This window comes from Pelophylax lessonae (assembly GCF_965119305.1).
Source record: "Pelophylax lessonae genome assembly, chromosome: 10".
NCBI classification, from domain to species: domain Eukaryota; kingdom Metazoa; phylum Chordata; class Amphibia; order Anura; family Ranidae; genus Pelophylax; species Pelophylax lessonae.
Window position 1 is genome coordinate 184,243,563 of NC_138777.1, and position 20,767 is coordinate 184,264,329.

Consider the following 20,767-nt stretch of genomic DNA (forward strand, 5'->3'; position numbering starts at 1 on the left):
TCAGAGAGAAAATCTTCCACTCAGTTCTCAGCTCTATTCCACATCCATCCATTAATGACACAAAAATTGACCTACATGTATGTACAAATATGTAAATATCACATACTATAAATGTAGCATGCCTGTGAGCAGGACCATTGATATTTGTATTTACAATATTAGACGGACTATTTTATTTCTCCCATTGCCCTCTACTATGTTCATGTTATTATGTGCAAGTCATGCTTCCGTTTCCTACAGTTAAAGCTGAACTCCAGCCCTACATTTTCTTTCCCACACTTGTAGCAAGTCCTCTTCCGTGTTGAAATGGATTACTTACACTTTCCTGCAAATTTGCATCTAAACAACACAATCCTTTAAAGCTGAAGCAGCTATCTTTTGTCTACCTTAATTTCCTGTTTGAATGACTTCAATCATGCCCACCTCCTATAACTTTTAGCTTTCTCCTTAGGCCCCTTTCACACAAATGGACCAATCAGGGTCCGTCTGTCAGTTTTTAGTTTTCCAGGCAGACCCTCCACTGTCCTCTATGGATCGGCAGGTGTAAACAGACAGGCAATCCATGTACATCCGACCACCCATAGAGGAGAGCGGGCTGTGTCTGTGTCCGCTCTGCATAAGCTGAGCAGACATGGACCAGCCATCCGCCTGCTCAGTGTGGATCAGCCGACAGATTTTTTTTTTTTGTTTCAATGTTTTTATTGAAATTTTTCATTTTACAACATAGCAAACAAGTACATGAACCGTGACATACTTAAAGTTGGCTGCCTTCAGTAATACCGAAGGGGCATATATGAGTGGGGTGGGCTATAACCAAGATAAAATCAGTACCAACACGAGTTAGGTACTTCACTCTCATATGTTAGGGCTCTGACTGGTATGGGGTCCGTAAGAATATGTGGGACCCCAAGGGAACCGCAGAGACTTCGGATTGGAAAAGACAACCCCAGAAGGAGAGAAAGGAAGAAAGGAAAGGAAACACAGAAAAAAGAAGAGAGCAACAAAGATGAAGAAAATTGGATAGAGGAAGGGTACTTCAGGGCTGTGAGAAGTGGGGCACTTGGTGCCCAATACACAACAAGTCTCATATGACCTAAATAGGCTCATCTATACGGTCTACAACTGTCCAGCTCGGGGGTCCCCCCTCCAAATACCGAAGCCACGGGCTCCAGACCTTTTCAAAAAGTTGAGCCGACAGATTTAACGCTGAGCAGGCAGACTCTTAGCAGGGTCTGAACTGTGTGAAAGGGGCCTAAATGTCCATTTTTTAGGCAAGAAACATTTTTATTTATACTTTTGTCATCTCTGCTTGGTTTCTGTAACAACTAGAGAAAAAAAAAATGGATGCAAAAACAGATGTAAGCTGAACTGCAAACTGAAGAGCGCTGATCTGAACTGAAGTGCAAATTGATATGAACTGAACTCAAGATTGATATACAAACTGATATAATCTGATGTAACCTGAATTCATATTCCTCATATTGTTTTCTTAGCAAAAAGCGTGATTGAACTGATGCCACTCATGTGAAAGGACGCAAACAGTTCAGCTGGGCTTTAAACAGCATCTCTCTTTCATTCCCGATATGGCACTAGAAACATGGCATGCTCACAATGGCTGCTACAGGCAACAAGACCAATCTCTCATCTGTCCTTTTTGATACACCAACACTCGTTTGGCCTTGTTCTGTGTGCTGAAAATGTATTCTAAGTGCAAATAAAACATATGGTTAAGAGCTCAAATGTGTTCGAGCCTTTCCTCCCAGACACAGCTAAAAACATCCCATCCTCTGAAATGTGTTTCTGGAGATCTGAATAGATTCAGGACTGCATTAGGGGTAAATCTGAAGCAAAAGAACAAAACACAAAGCACTAGATGAGGCCTGCCACAAATGTAACACAAAACTAGAATTCTCCTGGGGAAGGCCATTCTGAAGAAAAGAATACCTGGAGAGCCACAGAACACCATGGTAATTATAGCAGCAATCCTTGCCAGAGCTTCATGAAGTCTCAGATTGTCACAGTGACCTCTAGCATTAAAATAGGATTAAAAAAAAAAAAAATACAATGGCTTTAATACTACAGAGAAGGATGTCCATATCTGACCACCTTGAAAGACATTTTTACACTGCTGAGACAGATTGCTGGTTTTATACTGTAATGAGTTTAATTCACAGGCTTCCTGCCATATGGGCTGCAGGTCCAGAAAGTTATACAGCCTCAGCCTTGGTGGGAGGCAGGTTGTGGTTCTTGAAGTAATCCACTACTTGTTGAGGAAGCTCTGCAAGTACCGCTTTGGCCAGAGTTTCCTTAGGAGCCTGAGGAGCAAAAAGATGGAAAGACAATTACACATGTAATCACGGGTGTTCAATGCAACACTTGAGGCCCCTCAAACATCCACTGGAGCTATAGAAAATGCTTACTAAAGCTGGCCATAGACAGTTAAAATCTTGGACGGTTCCGCAACCAACTTTGGGAAGGCTGTTTGTACCCAAGTCGACCCCAAACCCCTCCTCTGCACTTAAAAGCATTCAAAAGGCCAAGTTTGGCTGTTTTGAATGCTGTCATTTTTTTTAATTTGGCGCCGAGTACCCGGAAGTGATGTCATGACATCACTTCCGGGTATTTACATGGAGACCCGATCAGAGCCTAATACAGCTTTGATCGGGTCTTCGGCAGCCGTGCAGGTAGGATACCCGGGTCTCCCGGTGGGACAGGAGACCCGGGCGAGCCACGGAAGGCGGTGGGAGGGGGGGGGGGATGTCCCCTCCAGCTACTTGTAATGACAGCCAAGCAGCTTCTTAGCCACATCAGTTGTCATTATAAGACAGCCGACCATCGGCTTTGGACGCTGGTACCAGGGTGATGCCTCAAACCTTCCTGTCCAATTGGACGTACAGACCCTATTAAAAGGGATGTCGGTGCTAGGCAGAAAGGAATTATGCAGGGTTCTGTGGTTTATTCAAAGGTTGCTAGTTAAATTGTGGCTTATTGACCTTTCATTTGATGGTTCCTTCATAGTTCTGGGGCTAATGCCAATTGGCAGAGGCACCTGCATGACACCAATGAACTTTTTAGTCATTTGTAAAGGTGGCATTCTGGCCACCACTGTAAGGGGCATTCTTCCTACTGGCAACCAATTATTTGGTTTTAGCAGGGGCTTCCTTGGGGGCCCTCTGGGGTAAAACAGTCAAGAAAGGCTGGTCTACAGGCTCCAGCGAGGGAAATCTGGTCCTGGTATTGTATATGTATGATAAAGGGGGTGTGCTAACAGCTGTAAATGTTAGTGGTTGTCTACCTAAAGAGGTTGGAGTTGGGAGGAACACCGCAAACAACTCATAATCAGCTGACAGCGTATGTTATATTTTAACTGCATTATTACTTTTTTTTTTGTTCTATTTATTAGGTTTGCTGCCTTTTTTATCCTTTAGATCTAATTTCTCAGATATGCAAAATGTATTAGTAACATAACTGCAATAACTGCAACAACTAGATTTCTTGTGTTGAAACTGTATATTGCTTGTGTTGAAACTGTACATTGCCCAAACCAATTTGAAATGAGAACCAATGGAGACAAAGTAAGACAAAAAATGTACCCCCTGTCATAACTGATCTACTCATTTATCACCACATCAAAAACAGGCACTGGTATGTATTACTTATAGATATGAGCCTCTTTAGGCCCTACAATATTGACATAAACATGGTCTACTTACATTACGAAACTCCCGAAATGGCACAAACTGTACAATGTCCCGCGATGCTTCCTCTCCGGTATGAGATCGGAGTACTCTGTTATCTCCGTCAAGAAACTCCATTGCGGAAAAGTCTGCATTCCCCACCCCGATGATGATAATGGACATGGGCAGCTTAGAGGCTTGTACAATGGCATGTCTTGTTTCATCCATGTCACTAATGACACCATCCGTTATAATAAGAAGGATGAAGTATTGCTGGAAAATAAAATACACAGAGGTTTGTATAACCCCAGCTGTCACTGGAAATTTCAAAACTGACAGTGAGAAATGTATAATGTCAATTATCATTTATAGCAGTTTTCATACTCATGCAGAAAAAAAGTCTTCGGAGACATTCTTTTATATTATATTTGGCGAGCCATGTGTTCCTTTGAGTGCCATTTGCGAAAGTAGATCTTAATGTTAAAATAAACCTTCTGCCCCCCACCCCTTGTTTTTTCTATTTTTTTTATTTCTCCTTCCCTCTTGTCTTCTGCTTTCACCTTCCTCTCCTTAGCTATCCTCACCCACCCCTATCATATGAGGTTTAAAAAAAGGGCTCACAGTACTCAGATTTACTATAGATATATGATGGGAAGAACCGTAATCCTGATACATATACCTTAATTAAATCTGTTCCTCGAATTACTTTCCTTTGAATATGGGACTCACTGTAAACTCATCTATGGACATTGAATTTATTTGATGTACAGTTTTCTAGCAGAATGTTCAATTGTACTGTTTACATATTTACCACTGGATTTTTTTTTTTTTGCATTCTATCATTAAAGTTTTTGCAAAAATTTACAGAAAAGGTATCGAAAAAAAAAAAAGTACAGGCAATAAAAACAAAAAGAAAACCGACAACCATTCAGGTTGTCCTGAAAATACTATATTACATAAAGTTCTCTGAAAAAAAGCGTATGGTTACACATTTGCACGAAAAGATATATCCAAAACTTTTACAAAATATTGCACCAAGCAATAACAACAATATAGACTTCTGCATTAAAGGTCATCCTGGCTTGGAATCCCTGAAGCTTGGTTAGTACAGGAGAGCCAACGAAGAAAAAAAAGGAGGATGGGGGGGGAGCAGGGTGAAAATGAGGAGGGAAATTGTCTCCCCTCCCTCGACAGACCCCAGTTACCCTGGTTAAAGGAAGATAAAAGCAATAGGGCTCTACTTAAAGCAAGTTACAACTGCCCGGGCCAAGGGCATCAGGTCGAAAAACCACCAAACACTTCACAGGGCGAAAACAGGACCTACAGTACATTGCGTGTTTAGCTCGCATAGATTTGCTCCAGAGCTTAGTAAATGAGGGAAGGCTTCACTCTGCAAAAAATACCCAATTACATGCAAGGGAAAAAAAAAAAAAACAGAATTTTGCTTGCACATGATTGGATGATGGAAGTTAGCAGAGCTTCCCTTCATTTACTCAGCTTTGGAACAATGGAACGCGCAAAGTGCACAACCTATTTGCTTTTAGTAAATCAACCCCTATATGTTTCTGTTTCTAAGATTTTGAAAAAAAAAAACTTAATATACAGAACAAAAAAAAAATCTAGACAATGCAAACTGATAAAATATGTGGTAGGATAGGGCCTGGCTTGTCTGTTACAGTTAAAGTCAAGATTTGTCATATTCAACAATTACAGCTGCTATTATCTTTTGATCTACTGAATGATTTGACCTACATTTTTCACTAAGACCCCTTTTACACATGTCCGTTCCGCCGATGGGCTCCGTTTTTCTCAGCTGGGATCGATCCGCTGATCCCCACTGAGCAGGTGGATGACAGCTCCGTCTCCGCTCTGTGTGCAGAGACTGAGCTGTCAGATCCCCGCTGTCCTCTATGGGGAATCGGATGAGAACGGACCACCTGTCTGTTCTCATCGGATCCGATCCACCAGACGGATGGAAAACAGGATTTCCATCCGTCCGGATTTGACGGACAAGATCGGATCGGATGTCATCGGACATGTCTCCGCTGACATCCACTGCCCCATAGAGATGCATGGGGCATTCGTTCAGATCCGTCTGAAAAACTGACAGGCGGATATGAACAGTCCGCATGTGTGAAAGGGGCTGGTGACCTCTGTTTATGCAATTTTTTATCATTAGCATAGTCTAAATTGCCAAGGTTAGTGACAAATGTAACGTCTGAGAAATCTATTCTCTATAAAGAAAGGCAATAAACTAATACTCTCTCAAGTATATTATTTACCTCTCTTATTCAATTATGTCTAAAACTGGCTCTCTACAGGCATCAAGGAACATATTCATAAGTATACAGCAATTTATGTGTCTACTGTTCTCACACAGTCCCAGGAAAAAGTACAGTATAACTATGGCCTCCCATTAACGTGGTAGTAAACCGCACCAATTTCTTTTTTTTTAGGCATAATGTGCTAGTTTGAATTGCATACTAGCACAATATTAAATACTTATCATAGAATGAAGCCCTCCAGCGCCGTGCTGTCACCGCTGACAGGCGCTTTCATCTTCACCTGGTTTTCCTTCCGGGTTCGCGTACTGCGGGCGTCTGATTGGCCGCGCCGCAAAGATGTTACTCCCGCACATGGGCGTGAGAGTCACTGACCGCGCCATGGAGCTGTTAAGGGACAGTACGGGTATACCGTCCCTTCAGAGCACATGAACCGGCTGCATGCAGTGTGTATTCTGCATTCACTGTACTTACCTGTAAGCCCTTATTTTAGGCTTACCTGTAGGTACAAGTGGCAGAAAAGGATTTACTCCCACTTTAAAAACAATATGTGCTACAGCACTTCATTTTAAGCATCTGCACTTACCGCTTTCCCCTTAGACTTCATGTACACTGGCAGCTCCTAAACTTGAATTTAGGAGCTTTTGGCATTTTTTTGGCAAAGCTCCTAAACTCAACTCCGTAAAAGCCTGTGTGTCAATGTACACATAAGCTTTTAGCAGCGTTTAGGAGCTGCCGTGGTTAGGTGAGCTTCAACCTCCCTCTCCTCAACGTGGGACTCTTGCTTTTAGGGTAGGAATGTTTTGAGCGCTAGGCGCGAGGAAACTTAAAACACGGGAAAACCATGGCAAAATCGCGCCATTTTGTGTTTTTCCGTGGCCGCGGTAAAAGAAGGTAGGGTGTACATGAAGCCTTAGTCCCCCTGAAAGTCCCCAAATACCTGTTAATTTTGTCGGTGACATTCAACTCATACAGCTTCCTTAGATGGGGGACAACACTGCTGCACTGCAACTGAATTCAAAGCAGCATTGTTCCCTGTGTAGAATATGGCTGTTTGCACTACAGTGGTATGAGAAGATGTTGCAAGGGGTGTGGCAATCAGCACTGCTAATTCACAAGCCTGTAGCTGATTATTGTCAATTAGCAGTTGACCACACCTAGCCCTGCCCACTGCTTTCTCTATTGGCAGAAATGACTTTGCTGCACTATCTGGGATGGGGAACATGTGAGCCAAAACTAAAGGAGGACTTGGCTAACTCAAGGAAGGTATAGGATGTTTTATTTTACATTATGCGGCTCTAGTAGTAACTGGATTTGTAACTGTTTAGACTGCCATGCAGAGGTTTACTTTAAACATTTCCACCTATGTACCATTGGTATTTATTTTTTTTAATAATTATGAGAATGCAATTACCAAGAACAATGGCCGCAATATTTGGCCAACAAGTCAAATCAAGAAGACAATATACAATAGGTTATTATAAGTTGAGAGACCTAGCAGTGCTGGGTCCAGTGGTGTACACTAAAAAACATTTGAATGAATTGCGGTCGGACTAGTAAGTAGCAAGCATAAGGGAAGAGGCGGGGGGAGCCTCTATTTTTAGACAACAAGTGCAATTCCAGGCATGGGATGTCAATTGGAGAATAATTGGCTAGGAGTCAGAGTAGACACAATTGAGTATGTTGAAAGCATTGCATTATAGATTGTTGAGTTTTTATGAGCAAGGTTTGAATGAAATATTCCCAAATGTTGAAGAAATTTTGAACCCAGCATTGATATTTTAGGAGCCAGTGTAGCATAAAAGACAGGTAAACATTGTTTATAGAGCTAATTTTTGGTAGTAAGTAGAGTTAATTTTTGCGTTGTAGTTTCAGACAATTCCAAAACATGATGCTTAGATGTCCAGTCATGAGCCAACATTAAGAGTGTGAAGGGGAGATAAGAACGTGCAGAGAAGATTTAATAACTGTTTTCTAAAGCTAGATGGATCTTTTTTTGATCAGCCAATGAGCTGATAGAAATGTGCTGAACAAATGAAAATTTTCCAACATTCCCGTTTGAGAGAAGCTGATCATTATACCGACTTCTCTCGAATCAGAACAGCCATAGATGGATCAAAATTTGTTTTTGATCCATCTATGTCCAGCTTTAGTCTCCTTCCCCCCAGTGATCCCCTGAGTCCTTACATCAAAACAAGACACCTCCTGGCCATGAGTATGATGATTTGGTACCAGTTTTCCAAAAACATCTGCTTCACCACATGGGTCAAGGACACACATCGCCTTGCTGCCTCCTAGGACTGGGGAAGCTCCGATAGCTCTCTACAAAAAAAACAAACAAAAAAGGGTGCACCAGCCTAGTGCATTATCCCACACACCACTTATAAATGTTCTATAGATAAATATACTCACAAACAATGCAGAAATTACAGCGTATCAAAGCAAGCATCAGCTTCTAGGTTGCCCAGTCCACTCAGCGCACTCCAAACCTTTGGAGGGCACCACCAAGATCCTAGCTGGCTTACGCATTTGTGTGGACTGAGCAACCTGGAAGCTGATGCTTGCTTTGATACCATGTCATTTCTCCGTTGTTTGTGAGTATGTTTATCTATGGATTATTAATAAATGGTGCGTGGGATAATACACTAGGCTGGTGCGCCTTTTTCTGTTTGGTTTTTGCAGAGTTATCCCCTGAGTCCCCAGTTTTGCAGATAACAAAATAACAGGCATGAACTGTTACTGAGCTGTGTAGGTGTGATGGACTTTAACCACTTGCCGACCGCCGCCCAACTATATGCGGCGGCGGTCAGCCCCTCCCAGGCAAAGTGACGTACCGGTACGTCACTAGCCTTGGAGCGAATAGGGGGCGAGCGCGCCGACGGAGGCGCGCTCCCGCCCCCGCTCGTACCAGAAGTAGCCGGCGAGGTGGAGAGGGAGAAAGGCAGGCAGCTAATGTAAACAAAGCCACCTGTCACTCTCCCCTGTGTAAAAGCACTGATCACTCGGTCCTGCTATGTAGGACCATTGATCTGTGCTGTTACACACAAAGCCACATCCAATCACAGTAAGAAACACGCCCCTAGGGACACACTTAACCCCTCCCTCTCCAATAAAAATTAACCCCTTTTACAGTAACAGTGCATATGTATAGCACTGATTACTGTAGTAATGTCACTGGTACCCCCAAAAGTGTCAAAAATGTCAGTCAAGGGTCTGATCTGTCCGCCGCAATGTCGCAGTACCACAAAAAAAATCGCAGATTGCCGCCATTACTCGTTAAAAAAAATAAAAATGACAAAAATTCTTTCCCTTAGTTAGTAAACGCAATAACTTTTGCGCAAACCAATCAAAATACGCTTTTTGCGATTTTTTTTTACCAAACATATGTAGCAGAAAACAAATTGGCCTAAAATGTTAAAAAATTTAGATTTTTACATTTTTTTGGGGGAATTTCATATAAAAAAAATGTGAAAAATATTGTTATTTTTGCAAAATTGTCGCTCTTTTTTTGTATATAGCGCATGATCAAAAAATTGCACAGGTGATCAAATACCACCAAAAGAAAGCTCTGTTTGTGGGAAAAAAAGGACGTGAATGTTATTTGGGTACAGCGTCGCACGACCGCGAAATTGTCCGTTAAAGTCACGCAGTGCCGAATCGCAAAATAGGCCTGGTCAGGAAGGGGGTAAAATCTTCCGGGGCTTAAGTGGTTAACACTATCTAGTCACAGATTACCAGGTAACAACAAGGGACTGCTACTACTGCAAAGGCATCAGGATATAAATGATTTAATCTTAGCCCAAGCATCTTAATACCAGAAGTAGATCCTTATCCCAAATGATGCCTGAACAAACATGGCACTAGTGTTCTGGGGAAGAAAAATAAATAGATATGCAAGGAAGAGTACTGTGATGTTTTCTCTGCAAGGTCATCAATACCTGAAATTTTACAGTGAAATAGTAAAAAGCACAACCTGAAAAAATGCGTTCAGAGCTAGATATGCTCTAAAGTGGCTGTTTTTTTATTTTTATTTATTTTTTTAATAAATCTAACACAGGTTACTGATTAATATACTTACCGCTGCTGCGTCTTGAGTTGTTGCTTGTGCTGCAAATCGAGCCACATGGTTGATTATTGGGGAGAAGTTGGTTGGTCCATAGAAGCGTATGTGCGGGAGGCAAGCAGAATATGCTTCTATAATGCCTTCAACTCCTATAAGAAAAATGCACAAAAACCTTTAATTTCTTCAGAAAGTTTAAATTTTGTCATGGGCAACGTAGCTCCAAGCAAAATCAAACAGTGATTGCTTTCTAAGATACGTTACAGCTGGAGTAATAAACCCAAGAATATAATCCATTGTAGCCAGTGTCAATGGGCTTCTCACACTTGTCGCATGATTCTGTGCAATCATCCTTCTGAGAATTACAGATAAAGGCATTGAAAATCTGAGTATTGTGATTTAGCTCATAGAGCATCCAGAAAGCATTCCTTCTTTTCAACATGGAGTCTCACTGCCCTAGCTGCATTCTTTTGTAAAATTAAAAAAAAAAAAAAAATTCTAACAGGCAGGGTGATAATGTACCATCATTGCTGAAGAAGAAAAATACTGTAGACCAGAAGTGTGAAGGTCCGTGTGACAGTAGTAGATTGTGAGAGATATAAAACAATGGTGTACGATTTTTCCTTTTAATATCGATCCAACATCAAAATATTTCTTAGGAAGGGTTGAACGAATGAATCCCAGCTAGATGCCATCTTTAAATGTCACAGTATGAAAAACTTTGTAAAACCTCCACTACAAGAGACAAACATAAACTCACCTGAGCAGAAAGGGCTTGTAGGATTAAAGTTGATAGCAAATTCATGAGACACCTGAAATATAAAGCATTCTGATCAGGCCGCACACCAATGACACTCGATAACACGTTTACCACTATATGATAAGACCTGGTTCACACTGCCGCGACTTGCCATGCAACTTAACAGTTCGAAGTCGCATGACAAGTCACGCCCCATGGAACCGTTCTAAACGGTGCAACTTAGAAAAAGGTTTCTAAACTACTTTTGGTGCGACTTCAATACACCTTGCAATGACTTCTGTTAAGTTGTATGCAAGCCGCAATAAAGTTGGACAGGGATGTCGGATTCAAAGTCGTGTGACTTTGAAGTCGCGGCAGTGTGAACCCAGTCTAAAAAGGAATGCATACAGTATTATTCTAATTCTACCTTTTGCTTATCATACATTTTCTAGATGACAACCAATGTGTGAAAATATGAATATGGCAGTCTACGACTACAAGTATTGCAAACAACAAACTGAGCTTTATTGTCCGAGTTGATTCGGTACCTCAAAATATTCACACGTGTAACAATCATAATTAAAGTGTTACTAAACCCAGGAGCCTGCATTCACTATATCTGGTCTCCCACAGTACACAGAACATGGAAATGCAGTTATAGTAAAACCTTGAAATGAGAGTAACTTGGTTTGAGAGCGTTTTGCAAGACAAGCAAACTTTTTTTTTAAATTTTGACTTGATAAACAAGCGATGTCTTGATATACAAGTAGCGTCACATCAGAACTGCGTATAAAAGAGATGAGAGGCGCCTCTAAGTGTAGCAATATGGTTACATTTAACGAAGGTACAACATTTAGCAACTTACATAGTTGATGATTAAAAGGGGCACATCTAAGAATGAAAGAATCTGGGGTAAAGCTGTCCACATAGACCGTCCACCACCACCATCAACGTCATTCCTTCCTAACTGCACTCCTCAAGCGATTCAAGGCTTGCTTTCAGATCGCTCTACTGCAGGGTAGTCTTCCTGATCACGACTGCAGACTGATAGCGGTGATAGAGCTGTGGTCTACGGAGGATGGTCTATGTAGTCCATGTGAGTTGCTAAATGTTGTACCTTCATTAAATGTAACCATATTTCTACATTTCGAGGCGCCTCTCTTCTCTTTTATACACTGTAGCCCCTGTTGGATTTTGCTTCTAATCCCCTTGTGGAGGCGCCATTTGTGGATGGACATTGCTATAATCTTATTAATGGACTATAAAGTGAAGGGCTTATGAATAAATGGTTGTGGAAGGAATCATATGAGTTTCCATTATTTCTTATGAGGAAACTCGCTTTGATATAAGAGTGCTTTGGGTTACAAGCATGTTTCCAGAACGAATTATGCTCGCAATCCAAGGTTTTACTGAATTTATTAAATATAAACTGCTAAATACCTTTTCTCATCAGCAGTATATAGCAGTCTTCTGACTTCTATTAGTGTCTGGCCGATTACTGATTAAAGCTTTTAGGAGGAGGTTTCATTCTCTTCTGACTGTACTATGAGGCTGTATGACCCCTGACCCTCTGCCTGGACAGTGCTGATTGGCCCTGTGCCAAACATGCACCCCTCCCTCCCCCCCCCCCCAAAAAAAAAAAAAACTCTCTAGTAATACACACCAAACTGAGCATGTGCAAAGTGCCCCCAAGGCTCTGTACTATCAGTGGATGGATCGGGGACTGGAAGAAGGAGAGGATCAGGGAAGACAGAATCAAACAGCCTTTTTACACAATGCGCAGGAATAACCTCTTAGGATCCACAGTGAGTATACCAAGCATGCTTTACTACATATACAGACAGATTTTAGTGTTGTGAGATTAGTAAAACTTTAAAGGCTAGGGTCACCTTTTGAAGCATGTTACACATTACACCCATATGAAAAAATGCTCCAGCAGTCATTAAAATGTTTCCTACTCCAAGTCCCTATATGACACTGAAGCCATCTATCAAGGGTAACAACCAATATGAAGTTTCAGTGAGTGGAAGCGGAAGGGCTGCCCTTGAGTTTTCTAAAGTAAGTTGAGAATTAGACACAAGAACTCCCTGGTTTAAGACTCCTGAGGCACTAAAGAGAAAGGAAAAAGTTAAGTTCAGGCACCTTAGAGTGCCTGTTTTTCATTCTGGCTGACCATAGATGGATCGAATCTCAGACGGTTCAGCAGGGATCGACTGATATTCTATCTATGGGTAGGCTGGTTGTACTGAAGTTGCTTCATCCATTGACATTAGTACAACCAGCCTGTCAGATTTTTTGCACGCGATGACTGCTGGAAGCTATCGCCGCCAGCAGTAACCATTGACTCAACATAGTCATCAACACTGACTATGTTGATGTAGGAATCAAGCACTTATTCTTTTCTTCCCGATCAAGCAAATTTTTCTTCTCTTCCACTACCGCTTTAAGCAGTCTATGGGCTGCTTAAAGCAATAGTAAACTCAGACCCTCAACACCTACATTTCGAGAAGAACGTGTATTATTTCATTTTAAAACACTGCACAGCAGATTGAAATCATATTGCATGTTTCCTACTTGTATTTTCCTTCTTTATGTCTAAGCTCCTTTCTGGGTACAGCCATATGCCATACTGACTGTTGTCTTCCGCGTCTGATGCCATTATAACTTCCGCTCTTTATCCCTCAACCTGTCCGTAATCTCACGCATGCGCAGTGCTTAGTAAGCCAAGCCTCGTTTTCATTGCGGGATTACTATGAGAACCATGTCCCACAAATTAGAGCTGACCTGCTTCTGTATTACCCCATATTCAGGGTTCTAATGTATGGAAATTGAGTCTCGCAGGATCTCGGAGCTAAAAAAACAAATGGAGTACTGCTCCAGGATAGAATCACCTCCTTTATTATTCAGCTGCCTCTGAGAATAGATCAGGTGCCTGCCGGCCCTGGTTGCAACAGGAACGCATAGAAGAAATGGAACTGGATGGCAGCACTCCGATGCAAACACCTTTATTCAAGATGATTAAACGATGAATCATACAGCGAGCGATGGTAAAACAAAAGGGTACAGCTAACGTGTTTCACACCTCAACTGGTGTTTAATCATAGCTGAAATATCAGACATACATACAGGTATATACAGGTATCTCACACAAAAATGAGTATACCCCTCAAATTTTTGTAAATGTTTTATTATATCTTTTTCATGTGACAACACTGAAGAAATTATACTTTGCTACAATGTAAAGTAGTGAGTGTACAGCTTGTATAACAGTGTACATTTGCTGCCCACTCAAAATAACGCAACACACAGATTTAAATGTCTAAACGGCTGGCAACAAAAGTGAGTACAGCCCTAAGTAAAAATGTCCAAATTGGGCCCAACGTGTCAATATTTTGTGTGATCACCGTTCTTTCCCAGCATTGCCCTAACCCTCTTGGGCATAGTGTTCACCAGAGCTTCACAGGTTGCCACTGGAGTCCTCTTCCACTTCTCCATGATGACATCACTGAGCTGGTGGATGTTAGAGACCTTGCGCTCCTCCACCTCCCATTTGAGAATGCCCCACAGATGCTCAATAGGGATTAGGTCTGGAGACATGCTTGGCAAGTCCATCAACCACAAGGCAGTGGCATCTTTGAGATATCTTTGGGGTCTGTATCATGTTGGAATACTGCCCTGTGGCCCAGTCTCCGAAGGGAGGGGATCATGCTCTGCTTCAGTATGTCACAGTATATGTTGGCATTCATTCATGGCCAGCAGCACTCATGCAGCCCCAGACCATGACACTCCCACCACCATGCTTGACTGTAGGCAAGACACACTTGTCTTTGTACTCCTCACCTGGTTGCCGCCACACACACTTGACACCATCTGAACCAAACAGGTTTATCTTGGTCTCATTAGGCCACAGGGCATGGTTCCAGTAACCCATGTCCTTAGTCTGCTTGTTTTCAGTAAACTGTTTGCGGGCTTTCTTGTGCATCATCTTTAGAAGAGGCCTCCTTGTGGGACGACAGCCATGCAGACCAATGTAGCAGTGTGTGGCGTATGGTCTGAGCACTGACAGGCTGATCCCCCACAACTTCAACCTCTGCAGCAATGCTGGCAGCACTCATACATCTATTTCCCAAAGACAACCTTTGGATATGACGCTGAGTGCGTGCACTCAATTTCTTTGGTCAACCATGGCGAGGCTTGTTGTGAGTGGAACCTGTCCTGTCCTGTTAAACCGCTGTATGGTCTTGGCCATCGTGCTGCAGCTCAGTTTCAGAGTCTTGGCAATCTTCTTATAGCTTAGGCCTTCTTTATGTAGAGCGACAATTTTTTTTTCAGATCCTCAGAGAGTTCTTTGCCATGAGGTGCCATGTTAAACTTCCAGTTACCAGTATGAGAGAGTGAGAGCAATAACACCAAATTTAACACACCTGCACCCCATTAACATCTGAGACCTTGTAACACTAACGAGTCAGATAACACCGGGGAGGGGAAATGGCTAATTGGGCCCAATTTGTAAATTTTCACTTAGGGGTGTACTCACTTTTGTTGCCAGCGGTTTAGACATTAATGGCTGTGTGTTGAGTTATTTTGAGGGGACAGCAAATTTACACTGTTATACAAGCTGTACACTCACTACTTCACATTGTAGCAAAGTGTCATTTCTTCAGTGTTGTCACATAAAAAGATATAAAAAAAATGTATAAAAATGTGAGGGTTGTACTCACTTCTGTGAGATACTGTGTGTGTATATATATATATATATATATATATATATATATATATATATATATATATATCTGTATGTATGCATGTCTGATATTTCAGCTCTGATTAAGCACCAGTTGAGGTGCGAAACGTGTTAGCTGTACCCTGTTGTTTTACCATTGTTCACTGTGTGATTCATCGTTTTTATAATTTTGAATAAAGGTGTTTGCATCGGAGTGCTGCCATCCAGTTCCATTTCTTCTATGGGATCTTGGAGCTGCCGCTAAACAAGGGAAATTATGTAGCCCCAGCATGTAAACACAGGACTTACGGCATGAAGAGCATGCCGGAAAAATCTGACTAAGTGCACCGATGACATCATTGCAAAGAAAAGGACGGATTACACAGAAACAGAGAAGGTAGAATGCATTCTACCCAGAGCAAGTTCACTTTAGAATGCTTGAGATGGCAGAAATTGGACAGGATAGGTTTACTACCACTTTAAGTGATGAACATTTTTTTTTGTAAAGCCCAATTGAACTCTCAGCTTAAATCAGCAAAATACATTTCCGGTTTATGAAAAAAGATGTTCAGTGACTTACAGTTCACTTTCTTTCTAAGGCAGCCACAGCCTAATTAGAAAAGCCTCTCCCCTTCCAACATACTACAGAGTGGGGAAGCAGTGATCTTTCTGCAGGGGTCCAACACGTCCCATGCCTAGACAGAGCAAGAGCTCTCCAATCAGCAGGGGGGATGAACTTTGCTGACTGCAGAGCTATAGGCCGGATTCATTTAGGGCTTGTCAGACCAGAGGCCAATGCTTCCCCACATATAGCATGGGTCCCACTCTGCAGCTGCTAGCAGGAGACAGGCTTTTCTACTTAAAGTGACTCTTCAGTCATTTTTTCATCTTTCCATCTATTAAATCCTCTGCCCTTGTTATTTTACCTTTGGACAGTAAAACATTTTTTTCTGCCAATTAATACCTTATACAGCCCACTTCCTCTTCCTTGTCTGGTAATTAGCCTAGGCTAATGACATCATGAACAGCTTTCTCTCTAACTCTCGTGAGAGTTTTCCAGCAAGGGAGGAAGGATGAGTCATAGGACAGCCAATGAGAGATGGGTAGCTGGAGGGGGCTGGATGAGGGCGGAGATAACAGGAGACTGCAGAGATCCATGAGTATTCATCCAGAGAGGAGAAATGTGAGCAATGGTGTGACTGTGTCTGTCTATCTGTATATATATGTGTGTGTGTATAAATGTGTATGTGTGTGTCTATGTAAATCAGGAAGTGAACAGGCAGCAGCTTCAGCTGCCACAGTTAAAATGGCTGCAGCCAGACTTAGTGGAGGGAGATTTCTGCAGCCTATTTGGCAAGTACAGAATCGCAGTATACAGTATATATATAAAATAATATGCAAAGTGGTTGGAGGGAAGCTTCAGAATGATAATTATGTATTTTTTTTTTTTTTACGAATTATGTGAGTAGACTGCAGTTCCTCTTTAACCACTTCAATACAGGGCACTTTCACCCTCTTCCTGCCCAGGCCAATTTTCAGCTTTTAGCGCTGTTGCATTTTGAATGACAATTGCGCGGTAATGCAACACTGTACCCAAACCAAATTTATGTAATTTTTTTCCCCACAAATAGAGCTTTCTTTTGGGGGTATTTGATCACCGCAGGGTTTTATTCTTTTTTGCTACACAAATAAAAAATGACCGAAATGTTTGAAAAAAAACAAACATTTTTTGTTTATGTTATAACATTTAGGCTACATTCACACCTGAGCGTAGCGTTTTTCGCGCGTTTTTTACCGCGATTTTACCGCGATTTTTTGCGGCGTTTTTTACCGCGATTTTACCGCGATTTTTACCGCGATTTTTGTGTAGGCGTTTTTAGATTGAATAGAGATGAATGGAAAACGCCTGTAATCTGCCCAAAAAGAAGCTCATGTACTTTTTTGAGCGTTGGGCGTTTTGTATACAGCGTCAAAACGCTCAGATGTGAACAGGGGCCATTGAAATGAATAGGATTTGTCTTGTTGGGCGTTTTGAGAGCTGATCCTAGAGCAGAAAAACGCCCCAAAAACGCCCCAAAACGCCTAGATGTGAACGGAGCCTTTGTAAATAGATACATTTTTTTCCTGCACTCATGAGGACTGATGAGGCCGCACTGACAGGCACTTATGAGGAGGCACTGATGATGAGGCACTAATATGCAGCACTGATGGGCACTGATAGGCGGCACTGATATGCAGCAATGATGGGCACTGATATGTGGCACGGATAGGTAGCACTGATATGCAGCACTGGTGGGCACTGATAGGCAGCACTGATGTGCACCGATAGGCGGCACTAATGGGCGGCACTGATAGGTGGCACTGATGGGCAATAATGGGCACTAGTGGGCAGCACTGATAGATGGCAATGATGGGCAGCACTGAAAGGGTCCCTGAGCCTGATTGGCATCCCTGGTGGCCATAGGTAGGCATCCCTAGTGGCCATGGGTGGGCATCCCTGGTGGCCATGGGTGGGCAATCCCTGGTGGCTCTAGTGGCATCCCCCAAGGGTCTGCACTGGTAATCAATGCTCTGATTACCAGCACAACCCCCCCTGTCAGGAAAGCCACCAATCGGCTCTCCTCTACTCGTGCCTGTCAGGCACGAACTGAGGAAAGCCGATCAGCGGCACTTCCTATTTACTATGTGACCAGCTGTGATTGGACACAGCTGGTCACATGGTAAAGAGCCTACCTCATTAGGCTATTTATCAGGAACGGAGATGCGGTGTGTCAGAGTGACACACCGCTCCACCGATCGCTGTTCTGCGCGGTCTAGCCTGGTGGATGTCATATGACGGCCAGTCATGATAGAGCAACCACTTCCCGGACATCATTTTGCTATATGGGAAGTGGTTAAGCTTTAGAAAGAAGTTTAACTGTAAGGTATTGAACACATTTTTTTTAAATATAGGTTTATTGGGAGTTTTAATATACAAAACACGATAAAAGCAAAAGAAGTGACATTATGATGTAACAATCAAGAGGTACAAAACGGCTAATTGAAAACCAAAAGCACACACAGTCATGGACAGAAAAAGTAAAAGCAAAACACATACCGACAGTAATACATTGGTAAGCTTTCTCGCATGGAACGTGAGGAGAAAACTAACCCAAGGGTTGGATGACTCTCAGTTGTCTAGTAAGTTACTATGAAGTAAGAGAAGTACTACGAGGAAGTAATTTTCAATAGCAGGTCTTGAACATGTTTCTACACCCATTAACCTAACAGAGTGAACATAGAAGAAGGAAATAGGGGGGCTAGCCCCAGAAAATACACAACAGAGGGGCAGGATATATATAATGAAAAGGTACAATTATGTATTAGACATGTGCAGAATGAAAAAATTTATTTTGCTTTGATTCAGTATTTACATAAATTCGTTTAGTTAAATTTGTTGAATTCCTTTTCGGAATTTGTTTCCTTTATTCAAATTCGAATTTATTCAAATTTTATGAATTTGGTCAAATTCAGAAAATTCAAGTCGATTCAAATTCAAATTTCATTCTAAATCAAATTTATTTGAAATTCGAATTTTGGAAGATGGTTATATCCTTTCAATTCCATTCTATTATATTGTTTTTTTTTATTCTATTCTTTTCTATTATACTTTATTCTTTTCTATTCTTTTCAAATTCTAATTTATTCTATTTAAATTTCAAATTCATTCCATTTGAAGTTTTAATTTCAGAAAAGATTTGTATTGTTATATTCTTTCTATTCTTTTCTATTGTCTATTCTATTCTGTTCGAATTCTAATGTATTCTATTCAAAATTTGGATTTCTGAAGATGGTTATATTCTTTTTATTATATTCTATTATTTTTTTTCTATTCCATCCTTTTATCTTCTATTCTTATCGAATTTAAATGTATTCTACTTGAATTTTGGGAAATAGTTACCGTATATTCTTTCTATTCTATTTTTAAAATTCTATTCTATTCTTTTCCATTCTATTCTATTCGAATTTGAATTTATTCTATTCGAAATTCAAATTTCGGAATAAGGTTATATGCTATTCTAGTCTTTTTTTATATTCTATTCTAATCTTTTTTTTTTAATTCTATTGTATTTAAATTCAAATGTATTCTATTTGGAATTCGAATTTCAGAAGATGGAAAGATTGTTTCTATTTTATTCTATTCTGTTCCATTTTCTATTCTATTTTGTTCTGTTTAACTATATTCTTTTCTATTCTATTCTTTTATTTTCTATTATTATCCCTTTATTTTCTAATCTATTTTTCTGTATTCTTTTATTTTCTATTCTATTATTTTCTATTCTATTCCTTTATTTTCTATTCTATTTTATTCTCTTCAAAAATTCAAATTCAATCTGAAAACAATTTGAAGACAATTCAAAAAGATTTGAATTCCATTTGAAAGCTATCAGAATTAGAATCTCGCCTGAAGTTATGATTTGTTATTTCGGATTTATTTAAATTCCTTACTGTTTTAATTCGGATACATCCAAATTTCCAAATAACGATAAATTTGTCTGAATTTCAATTTAGAACTAAATGAACCACACATGTCTATTGTGTATCACGAGGATGAGATTTTCAATTTGCCCAGGGAATAGCACATTTTGTTTTGATGCACTTGGCATGTATTTAGCTTATTTAAACTGATAGTTCAATTAATCTTTAAAATTGGTACTATAGGCCAAATCCTGGACCAACAGTCACTTCATTTCTGCATAAAGTTATAGCATTTTGCAAATGTAAAAACTCATATACAGTATGTCTGCTTTACCATGCACATGCAGTTCTATTCTTCCATACATACTATTACATCATCGCATAATGAGGGGAAATGATGTTACCTTCCAATCTGGAGGCAGCTGTGCACCAAATCCTAATGCTGGGAATAGTTTATCTCTACAAATACAAGAAAAGAAAATTAAATAAACAAAATAAGACCACGGGAAATGTATTGCAGAATTCTTTATATAATCTTACAACACTAAAATCCTGTTTTCTATGTGGGTGGAAAACATGTACTGCAGGATATCACAAATGGTTCTCATCTAACTGAGTACATGTGACCATTCCCATAAATCTCTAATCATTAGGCACTTTATTCCCCCTGTTTTCAGATACTTAATTAAAATAGTGCAAGAAAGTCCTCACTGTTTCCTGATCAGCATTTGAATTTGACATCCATACCTACCTGATAGCATGCTTTGATTTGTTGTGTCTTCATTGTCACTGAACATGAAAGCCCTTGTTTTAGAAAATCACAGGTCT

At 40.7% G+C, this 20,767-nt stretch overlaps 1 protein-coding gene across 2 annotated transcripts in view; it reads right to left on the minus strand.

Annotated features, from left to right (window-relative positions):
- Positions 1-1,881: 1,881 nt before the first annotated feature.
- CPNE2 (copine 2) overlaps positions 1,882-20,767 on the minus strand; it is a 253,848-nt gene continuing 234,962 nt past the window's right edge. For both annotated transcript variants that reach the window (XM_082270133.1, XM_082270132.1), the window contains exons 12-16: positions 20,344-20,398; positions 10,780-10,831; positions 10,038-10,171; positions 3,714-3,950; positions 1,882-2,315 (exon numbers count right to left, since the gene is read on the minus strand). In XM_082270133.1, coding sequence (XP_082126259.1) covers positions 2,208-2,315; positions 3,714-3,950; positions 10,038-10,171; positions 10,780-10,831; positions 20,344-20,398 — 586 coding nt within the window. In that variant the 3' untranslated portion in view covers positions 1,882-2,207. The remainder of the gene's footprint in view (positions 2,316-3,713; positions 3,951-10,037; positions 10,172-10,779; positions 10,832-20,343; positions 20,399-20,767) is intronic.